Here is an 11,767-nt window from a genome sequence, read left to right as displayed (position 1 = left end):
ACTTTAAATTACAAGAAAAACGTTTTTAAGATTTTTTTGTACAATATAGCACAAAAGTATTCTATCATAAACTAAAAATAAAATAAACCAAATATAAAATATTATAGATATTTTATAAATTTTATGAAGTAATGTTCTTTATATTTATCAAAATATGATGTACGAGCCTGAGTTAAAAGAAAAAATTATATACTAGCGACGCCCTCGCGGCTTCGCCAACTTGAATTGATCGCAATTATATATAAATCTGTATGTACTTTCCATATAATTATATTTTAATACATTATACGTACTTAAGTGATTCACAATTTTCATTATACCAATTTATCACATATTTGAGTATAATTTGTTATTAACTTTTGGAAAGTTATCATTTAAATAATATTTTACAGGTAATGCAAACATACTATGATTTGAAATAAATATATAAAAGCCTTTATTGTTTTACTTTACCCCGAAATACCACTCTGAAAAAGATTTAAATAAAATAGGCAGTACACTAAAATTAGTTTTATTTACATTTTAATGAGAAAAATTACTATTTTTATTTACTTTTTATGTTTAAAAGCTATTTCTAAATACCTTATCTATTTACAAATAGCTTCACGTCTTTGATTTCTCATAATGTTATTGTTTTTTTTTTGTGTTAGTTTCACTAGCGATTTCAAGATTTGTAGGGAAACATTATGAAAACGGGTAATAGTAACGACACATCGACAACCCAAGCGTTACTCACACAAGTCACACTGAACTATGAGACCATTCATCGCGAGACATAATTTAAACCTTAAATCACAGTATCAAACTGATCCAAATATATTAAAAACAATAACTTACTATACAAAATAATAAAAAAAAAAACACTGAAAAATCGAACTATAAACTTGGTTTTAATCTATAATTTGTAAGTCTTGATCAGTCAGTCACCTCACGCCCTCGTTGAGGAGCAAGTCGGGCTCCTCCTCGAGAAGCAGGTTTTGGTTATTGCTGTTTTCCTCGTTAGCAGCCTCTGAGCTATCCTTGGTTGGATCGTTATCTATCTTATACAGTATATCGTGACATAAAGGACACCTGTCCTGTACGTACAACCACTTTCTCAGGCACACGCCGTGGAAAAAGTGATTGCAACGTGTTATTTTAGCTGAGTGCATCTCTTGGTAGCAAATAGCGCATACGTCGTCTAAGCGATGCAGCTGCTCAGCTGAAGCCTCTCTCAAAGAGTTGATTTTGTTGACGGCAGTCCGCCGTTTCATGAACACCGACCACCCCGCTCTGGCCTCGCACCAGATATTGAAGTATGCGTGTATACACATCATGACAGCTCGTATGGCGCCGCCGGACTCAAACAACAGTATCCACGCCCCGTTAAAGAATAAGAAAATACCGAAACAGAACTCTATAGTATTTCCAAATGCTCTAATGTAATACACATAATCGTCCAATTGTTCCCAAAATGTGCTCCTGTATGCATCGAACAGAAATAGGGAGTAAATCATAAGACTGACTATAACTTTGACGATGACTTCTATGCTGAACGCGCTGACAGCAAGAAGCCAAGTGGATATAGAATGTTGGGACCAGAGATAAACTAGAAGAGATATGGGGAATATTATGAGAAAAGCGCAGACGCCGAGTGCGCGGACGTGTCTGTGGGTGCTTGGGTTGTGCGACGCGCTCAAAGACATCAACATAGGATTCACGATATTATGCAGAAAGTGCAGAAGAGCCGTAAATAGTAAGCAAAAGTTTCTACACAATCGAACAAATCTTTTCTCTGGGTTGAGAGACGTCAAGCCAGTTTGTAACGCTAGTATATAGAATAGTATCGCTGACACCGTTCCTATACTCTTGTCTTCTTCTTCATCTGTCAAAAGTATCCATTGGAAGAAGTTGCCGATGTAGTGACAGAAGAATGATATAATAGAAGTCATTCCAAGAACGGCCGTTATGGTCTCACAGCCGGTTACCAGCAATGATTTGGCCATCGAAGCCACCGACTGTACTGCAATCAGGGTAGAAACTTTTAGTCCTTCATCAGCATCTTCATCGTAATTGTCCATAAGTAGTAATATTGCATGTTCAGCGACTCGCACTACCCAAAATACTCGTAGTACACAAGGCACGTTAAGTCGCATCCACTCTGTTTCGACTAGAGCTGATAGACCGTTGTGGCTGACAAATAGCCTCCCGTGCTGGTATCCGGCGTAGATGACTTGTACCACGTCATATCCGGACGACCACAGCACGTACTTGACGAGACACAACGGCAAAAGTGATGAAAATACTGGAGAGTGATGCAGGAGATTTGGTGGAACTGGTAACATGGCCAGAAATGATGGAGCCATGAAGCTCAAGGGTAAAAGCTTTTGTATAGTCTGATTTCGCGGTCCAAGGTGCACATTCCTGAAGAGAACCGCTAGTATATATTGTATAGCGAAGTTTTGTATGACCAATATTCCTGGCCCTTCGAGATCAAGTAAATTCTTTACATTTAGATTTAATATATCTTCTAAAATGCTCGCCGACGGGTGCGACGAGACGGTCAGTGTCAGTGACTGTATCTGCTTGATGGCGGAGACATTTGTCCAGTACGACACGAACACTATGCCTAACGAGGTCAGGTATAGATACACGATGATCAGATGCTTCGTGTACAATACGAATATGCATAACGCTGAGGTGCATCCTGAAAAAGAAACATATTTGGTATTAAATATGAATTCATTATGAATTTGTAGATTTTACACAAAGGGGGCAGAAGAATAAGAGAAATATCAAGAGTATAATCTGTTTAAAAACATATACTATTGTATTTAATATTATAGTACCCACAGTTAGTTTGCTCAGTCAAATATGCGTGAATAATTATATTATTATTTTCTTTTTTAATTCTAATTATTTAACATTACTTTAATATTTTATATTTTTTTTCTTTTACTTCGATATATTATATTTACATTCACTTTGTTTTAAAAGAATAATTTGTAATATATGAGTGAGGTTTTCCAAGCTCACGGTAAATTGTTGACACTTTGAATAATTGTAATGATATATCATCTAAATAATAATTGAAGTAGGTCGAGTCATTGAACAGTAAAACAGTAATGTAGTCAGTCATTGCTCATTAAAAATTTCGTGACCGAAGGTTAAAAGTTAGCAATGTCAAGATTCAAACTAGTTTGTAGCCTCGATGCAAGGTTAGAATACAATACAAATTGTTTTGCTATGTTGTAAGCTCACTAAATTTGGTCTAAATTATTTTTTTTAAAAAAACTATAAAGATCATCATGACCGAGGGCGCAACGGTTGTGGGGTATATTCCAACTAAAGAGAATGAATTATTTTTATTTCTTCGTTCTGGTAACAAGACAAAACGAGGCGTTGATTTCCTTAACGCGCAAATCGCACGCAAAATTAGGCGGAAAGTAAGGGGTGGAATGTCTTACCCCTAATTTTCCTTTGCTTGCCCTGCTATATGTAGGATACAAAATTGTTAAATTAAATTAGTGGTAAAAAAAAAAACAATTAAAGAGGGCAAGCAGTTTCTGAGATTAGCGTAAACAAACGATTAGACAACTTGTTTAACTTAACGTATTAAACCTCATTCAACAGTAATATATTAAAGTTTAAAATTTATAATAAGTTAATTTGGTTATAAATTAGCTGCTTAAATTTATTTCATCCGTTATTTTCTAATTGCATCTACCATGTAAACTCAGTTATTTAAGAATTTAAAAATTAGTCGAATATATTATTTGGTAGGTTTGCCATCGCTGGCGAAGTGACTTCCCCATAAGTACTGTAGTCGCCTTTTCCGACACCATCAGTAAAAACTCGCTTAGGCATCACTCTAATCCTAACTTATAAGACCTAAGTAATCATTTAAGATTAATATAAAAATATAACTATAGTCAGCTTTTAAAAAATATTTAAAACTTTTAACTTTTAATGAAAAATTTATAAAAATTACGATTAAACAAAAATAACTCGGTAAGGTGTAGATGAACTTTTTGCGCTCGTTCTAATAACCGTTAGGTACGAGACAGAAACAAAAAGCGTGACTAAGCGAATAGGTAATGATTTCAAGTTTAATAATGAATAATATGAGTTATAGTATCTTTTAAAAGGTCTTAATTTATCATAACAAAATTTAATGTATTGTTAATCTATATATATAAAAGGACTTGTCCTCACTGACTGAGGTAAGACGCACGCACAGCCGTAACCGCTGTGCGTAGAGACGTAAAATTATGACAGATGTTTATAAAATAAATAATATTTTATATTACATTATATACATTTATATACATTATCTACGCGTTCTTCACATTATGCTGACAATATAGGTAAGTTGCAACAACTTACTTATGTTGTTACCATCAAATATAGCAAAAATAGTATTCTCTCTTGCCAAAACGATAATCTTAAGTAGTTATCTTTGGTTAGCCGAAATTTGTAAAATCTCCCTACTGAGATGCTAATTACCTATAATTTAATACAATTATATTAAAAATTAAATATATTTTAAGATTTTGCATAATACACATATACTGTTTCCAGAACAATACACTTTAGCAAGAAATACAAAAAATAGTTACTAAAATTAAGTGTATTTATACTGCCAAAATTTATTCTGACATTCAGTATAATATGTTGCCTTGATATGTCAAGGTTATATTATTAAGTGCATGGAAAGATAAAATTTAATTAACTTAAATTGTAATTTACAAAGTAATTCGAGGCCGTCAGGGCGAAGCAACACCGCATCTTACTATAAAACGCGTCGATTTGGAGTCGAACCGGCAACTTCCAATCGGGGGAATTAATTATTTTTAATTTTAGGCTCTGGTAAGAAGACACAGCGCAACATTGAGCTTCGACATTCAACATCGAATGTCACAAAAATAGGGTAGTGCTTTAAAACTAGGTTTCCTTTGCCTACCCTGCTATAATCATCCGCTATCTGCTATCATCTGCTACAGCTAAAAAAATCTAAATAAAAGGGTTTGGAGGAATACATAAATGTTTGGTATGTATTATTGGTATGATCAAATAATATTTACATATTCCAAATATTCATGTTTGTTATTAGAATAATGATCAATTTCTACTTATTACCTAAAAATTTAGTTAACTTCTTGCTGTACCTACTCATAGCAGTCTTAGAGAACTGGTAACCTAGTGTAAAGACACTCCATATCCATTAAGAAAAAGGCAGGAACAGAAGAGCCTGCTTCCCACTTCCCACTAAATTGGTTTTTAGTGGTATAAGTCAATGCAGTGCTTTTGTTTGTTACTAGTGTGAAGGAATGAAAATATAAAATATTTCATTGCCACTAGTGGGAATCAAACTCACAACGAAGTGCATAATGCACTTCCGCTACAACATTTTCAAATGGCCTATATAAAACTTAAATATTAATGGGAACATTTTTTTAAGTTATTGCTTTATATCGATAATAAGAAAACCTAGTTTAAAAAAATTGTTTCCCTTTTCACCCCATGTCCAAGATATTAATTACTAATAGTAGTAGTAAATATTAGGTTAAGTAATTAAAGACACTAGATTAACAAATAAGTAATAAAGGCATGAGTTTTTTTTAAAAAAGAAAATGGATTTAGAGTATAAACACACCACAGGTTCTCTTTGTATGTGAGTTCGGCTATATGTGAGTTATAGCATGAAACTATAGATAATAAAAATTGATTTCAGATTATAATGTGTAACGTTAATGTTTTTAATATATTAGCAATATTGAAGCAATGATCCTTGATCTTAATAATTTTGGCCAATATTTAATATTTTTGATAATATTTCTTATCATATTTGATAATATAATGATAATCTCATAAATGCTGTTAATATCATGAGTTTGCTTATTAACAAAAAATCATGATTTTAATTTTCAGTAGAGAGACATAATTTGTGTTAAAAAATTAAAATTTGTGTAAAATAAAATTTACAATACAATACAAATATTTGCTATTTACATATTTTAAGCATACATTGTAATAAATAAACATGAGCAATAAATAAAATTTTAAATGGAGAATTTATTTCTTATTAAGTTTACCAACACTGGAAGGAAAATAAACATGTACTCTTAGTGTTGATAAACTCACTTAAATGTTTAAATGAATATTGTGACACTAGCTAAGCCAAACAATTGCGAAACAGCAATTGAGAAAGTAACACTGGTAACTGCATCGCAAAATTGAGAATAAGTAAACAAAAAAATACATACCTAAGCAACAAACGAAGAATTTGAGGAGAGTTAGAAAGAAAGCATTGTAGAAGTTAGCGTCGTAGTAATTCGTATCTGAATCGTTTATATCGACGTGGTCGACCGTCACACTCGACAGCACGGAGACCTCCTCGCCCGTTGAAACTGGCAACCCCAGGCTGATCTTTAAGAACTCATCCACCACAAATAACGGTGGAACTCTTAGTAACACCTCCACCAGCGCTAGGGCCTTCGACCTCAACGACATCATTCATTTATGCAAACCTTAGAGCACACACAGTCCGCTAATGACGGCCGTATCTAACGGCAACCACCTTGGAGACTCTCAATAGATTTTGCTTTTTCATCGACTGTTTTGAAATCACGTAATATTTTTCGAAAATATGACTGAAATTTTTGCGACAATAAAATTTGACGTTTGAAAATTTGGTGTTGTCAAAATAAAAAAAAAATATAGCGTTCTGGTGTTGCCATTCCGCTTGACAACGTCATAAATAATAAATTTAAATAAATGTTAACCATAAACAATTTGATACCATCACTAAATAACAAAAAAGCATTTTTAACAAAAAAGCATAGAAAGTTATTGTTTAAAATTAAATTAACATTAACTTTCAAGGCTATAATATAAGATATTATATAAGTAGTAATTTTAACATACAGTCGTACTATTTTAATATTTTTAAAATAAAAAAGGGGTCTATTTGACCGGACTCGTCCATCAAGGTTCCGTATAAAAATTATATTTATAAGTTAACGGGAGCAATTCAATTGGAATTATTTGAAATAGCAACAGATCATTTATGTTGCCTCTGATCTTTACAGTAAAATAGTTATAGTAACCCATAATGTTAAAGTTATTTTTTTTCAGTATCTATTGAAGATATCGTGATGAAATTCAAACTGGACATCGTACCTCCTATCTTAAGCTTATTATATTTTTTTCTGAATTTTTACAACATTATAAATTGTAAAAAAGATTAAGTTTATTCCCCACTTTCTGCCGAATTCTGGAGACATAGCGTGTTGAATAGCGGAACTTAACGGCGACTTTGCCTCGACACCAGAGCAAAGGAATGGAAATATAAATTTAAATAAGTATTTCATCGCCCGGGGCATGATGCCCCCCTAGAGTCCTCACCCCCTACGCCTCTGGTGCGGGTGTTACTCTCAGTGCAGAAGAAGAGGCGAAAAGCAGACCACCTTCTGGTCTAACGGATGAGCAAATCGGAAATTCAGCGAAGTCCTTCTCAAGAAGCAATGCCTCTAAGAAATAACAGATATCATTCCAGGATCTCCTGCAGCTGACTTGTCCATGAAGAGGTCCGTTGCATAGTTGTATGGTGTCCTAAAAACACAATTATTGTAGATATTAAGTAATTTCTTAGAGACAAGTTGACGAAATTATTACAATATACTAAAATAGAACGCACAAACAACTTCGAAATAATTCAGCCATTTCGAATCGATCCGAATTTGTGCGGCTTCTACGGCTTCGTTCGAAGGAAAATTAAAAACGCAGCGTATTGTGAGCTTTGTGAAAGTTCACTTTGAAAGCTCGCTGACGTTGTTTCTTGTGAGCTTTCGCACGACAATAGTTATACCTCGCTTTAGGTACGAGCCGTACTTTGATTAATATTTTGTGTAGGTATTATACAAAACATAATATTATGTTTATATTAATAAGGGCGAATATATGATCAATTTTTGTAAACTAATGATTGCTGCGAGCAATAATTGTATCTTTATCTTTGCTCATTTTCTAAAGCAGGCTCATGCCCCTAACCTTTGTCGATAATTAACTTAAATCATATTCGTATAGTGAATTTGGAAATATTTTGTTCAGTCCGCTTTTTAATATGATTTGGAGGATTTCAAATATTTTTTAACAAGTACCGAATTATGAAACTTAAACGAAAGTTTATGTAGGTATACATACATACAAAGCAACAGATTGCATGCTGAATAGCACGATAAAATGTATTTATTATTAATTTTTATCTTTTAAGCTCAAGGAGAGCTAGCTCATAGACAACAGCTAGATCATCGGCGCAGAGCTCGTGGAATAATTAATAATATTAATTACAAGTTCATCTCGCTATTAGGTAGGGTTTCTTAAAGTTTGCTTGTGAAGTTTGAGGGAAGAAAAGTATCGCGTTAACTTTAAAAGTAAGGTCTATTCAATACAGAATGGTGTATTGAACTTAAAGTTCTGTAGAATTACACTTGTTTTTTTTTCATATTTTAAAAATTTTGTTAATAATTTTCTTAAAGGGTTTTTTTTGTCAAATTTACCTTAAAAAGCTACTAAAAATAAAAGGATTTTTCATTATTCCAGTTGCTGCTGTATTTTTAAAATGTAACACGAAAAATATAATATATAATACCCCGGTTACAGTAATAACCTGGCTTATAACTACTTAGATGAGTACATCTAAGTAGTCATAATCATCATGACAAAAATGCTAAGAATATATAATTTCCCCACAGATAATACCTTAATCACACACTTCCCAGATTATGTAATATCAAATAATAATTATCAAGCGATAACCATAGCCGCACGTCGGTTTAAAAAAAATAAAACTATCATGGCGGTAGCGGCAATCTGTCAAGACACGCGCCGTACACGCGCCCCCCTCGCCGATTAAATGTAAATCAATCGTAAGAATCAGACAGATAAGTGGTGGATCCGCAATAAAATATTGAATTACACACATTATCTTTTATTTACGTTTCCGATTGAGTCGTATCGTTTTACATGGAGATAAATGTTATTGTTTCTCTGGGAATTATTAGTTTCGTTATTTTTACAAATGGAAGCTTGAAATGTAGAGCTTGTTAAAGCTTTTACTTTAATTATTATTATAAATTTTGGCTTGCTTCATTTTTTTATTATTATTTTTTTAGCTTCACGCTGTATCCCACACATAGCAGGGTAAGCAGAGGGAACCTGGGAACCTAGTGTTAAGACACTGCTCCCATTATGACACGTCCGTTCCCGACTTTCCGCCAAATTCTGGAGGCATTGAGTGTCGGAACTCAACACCTTAATAATTACTCTTTAGATTATATGTGGCGATTGTAAGCTTAGTTCAAGAATGGTTGGATAAAGCGAAGCTTTACGTTTCTTCGAGCGATGTCAATAATAAATAGAAATTAAAAATGTATCGGTATACTTGACGTAGTCCATACGATGGGTAATTACGAAAAAAACAATTATTTTTATAAATTGCATTTAGTATTTAACCCCAAAATAATATCTACGCTTCATCCATTACGCAAATATATCTCCCGACAAGCCCTCCACCTGTTTATACGCCATTCAATCGCCCTACCGTTTAGCCGACGGGCAAATACAGGTGAAAATACAATAGTTTGTTACTTATACTAGCACGTGTTGTTGTTTGAGATTCAGCTTTTTGATCTGTTCGAGTTTCGTGCTGAGATTTGTGGTGGAACACTATTTATTTTTTCTATTGACTTCTGTTAAGATAACATCTTATTGCGTTAGTACTCAGTAGTGTGGAATATAGTACCCGTGAGAATTTGTCCGTCTTATTTTTTTGTGTTACTAAACTATAAATTAAGTACTAAATAAATTATTAATATTTTTTTTCTAAATTGCCGGAAATATGAGGAGAGCGCGAACTATGTTCTTATCTTTTTTTTTCAGATAGATACCTAGTATGAAAATTATAATTTTCAGTTAACTTTTTATATAAATATTTTTATCAATTAAATCAATTTGGTACTATAAAATCAATTTGTGGCGGGGTTGAGCTTTAATTTTTACTAAAGACTTCAACGGTATCGCGATGAAGTTTCTGATTTAACACGTAGAAGACTAGTATTAGGTAGGTCGACACAGAGTACAGAGCGAACGCTCTGTTTCCTCTGCTATGCCTATGTATATACAGCGTGATTCATACATTTTTGATAACTTAAAACGGAAATTCTCTATTTTATGTGTACCAAACAGTTTTAAATTTTATAAGTAACAAATTGCATTAAATAGTTTTTTATAATTATGCTAATCATGAAGATTAGTACCAGTTATATAAAAATTAAAAACTCTCCCACAACATATTCCGGTTTATGCATAAGTCTACAATGCCTTCTCCTAAAACCTTCCCGATCGATAGTCACCTGTCGGAAAGTCGATCGTTCGGAAACGGAAGTGTCGGGTGTCGAAACCGGATAGAGGATGAGACGTCATCAGACCGGCTTAATGAGGGAATTTTATTATTTCATTACTTTATATATTTGATTGAAATTTAAATTAGAACCTATTTACAATGAAGGTAAATTATTATTCTTTTATTTGTTTTGTATAAAAATATTAAATAAATTTATGTAGCTATATTTTGTGTTGTTTTTCTATTCATATGTAGCCTATAAGATAGGAACAGAAAAGAAGATAAAATAAGAATGTGGAAAATTATGTGAAAGGAATGAGCTTTAGCATAAGCATTACCTCTACTTGTAGCAAAAAGTGCTTCCAACCGTCCCGTTTACAATCAGTCGCTGTGCCACAACGGCCTCTTGTTTATATGTATATCTTATATGTATACCTACCTACGATATGGTGGCGTGACTTAATAAATGTCTGAGGGGTCTACAACGTGGTTGTAGGATCGATTACCACTCCGAGAAATTCTTATAAATAGAAAATCTTTACATTTCTTTGGTAACTAACTTTATTTATTTAAACTGGGTGGAAATCTATTATCCATTGGCTCTTTTCGCCTGAATGAAATAAAAATGCTAATGTTTAGGGAAATAAATATAGCTTGGTGAAATGAGTCAGTGATAAATCGAATAAACGTAATGTCTTTATTAAGGAAAATTTCTTCAACTTCTTCCCTTATCATATCTTTTTATAGCGTGAACGCCGTGAACTCACAACTATCACGTGTAACAATTATCTTAACACCGACAATCCAGAAAAGCTTTTGTCGGCGTTAAGATAATTGTTTACAATATAGAAATTGCAACTTAATCGCACTTGTTCTACATTTTTTCGCAGTTTCCTTCGTCGTGTGAGGTGCAGACCACCAGGGCTGACCAGGCATCGCTGCTCATTGAACCGAGTGGTCGCGAGGCACGCCGGGCGCGCTCTCTTAATACAAAATTCACACGCTTTCCTGTCATTTTTTATTTGAATCTTTCAATAAAATCAACTGTAAATACTTAATTATAAGATACATATTGGTAAAGTGAAAATGGTTTGTATTTTTTTTGTTAAATATATAGGTATGCTAGTTGTTTTTCGCTTAGTTTTTGCGTAACATTTCATTTTTATAGGCTTCAATTAAATAAAAAATATGCAGTTGTTGTGCAAAGGATGTTGATTTTTTTAATTTATTTTCTGGCATAAGGTACGATAAAAAACAGTTTGTGCAAATATTTAATTTTCTATATTTTTCCAATTAATAAAAACTATGGCGCGGGGGCACACAGTTTTTACAGCTTTCATTTTTATTGTATTGGTATTGGTATGGTATTGGTATGGTATTGGT

The 11,767-nt window shown here is 33.1% G+C and overlaps 1 protein-coding gene across 1 annotated transcript; it reads right to left on the bottom strand.

Annotated features, from left to right (window-relative positions):
* Positions 1 to 495: 495 nt before the first annotated feature.
* Positions 496 to 6,710, bottom strand: Trc8 (TRC8 ring finger protein). The gene is made up of 2 exons (XM_085202900.1): positions 6,246 to 6,710; positions 496 to 2,686 (listed from the first exon to the last, which is right to left on the bottom strand). Exons 1-2 carry the CDS (start codon positions 6,493 to 6,495, stop codon positions 924 to 926), a joined length of 2,013 nt encoding a protein of 670 aa, XP_085059026.1. The 5' UTR covers positions 6,496 to 6,710; the 3' UTR covers positions 496 to 923.
* Between the last annotated feature and the right edge of the window lie 5,057 nt (positions 6,711 to 11,767).

The sequence above is a fragment of the Heliconius melpomene genome, chromosome 19 (assembly GCF_056956725.1).
Source record: "Heliconius melpomene rosina isolate 202511_hmr_F chromosome 19, ASM5695672v1, whole genome shotgun sequence".
NCBI lineage: Eukaryota > Metazoa > Arthropoda > Insecta > Lepidoptera > Nymphalidae > Heliconius > Heliconius melpomene.
This window is presented reverse-complemented; position numbering and strand designations above follow the sequence as displayed.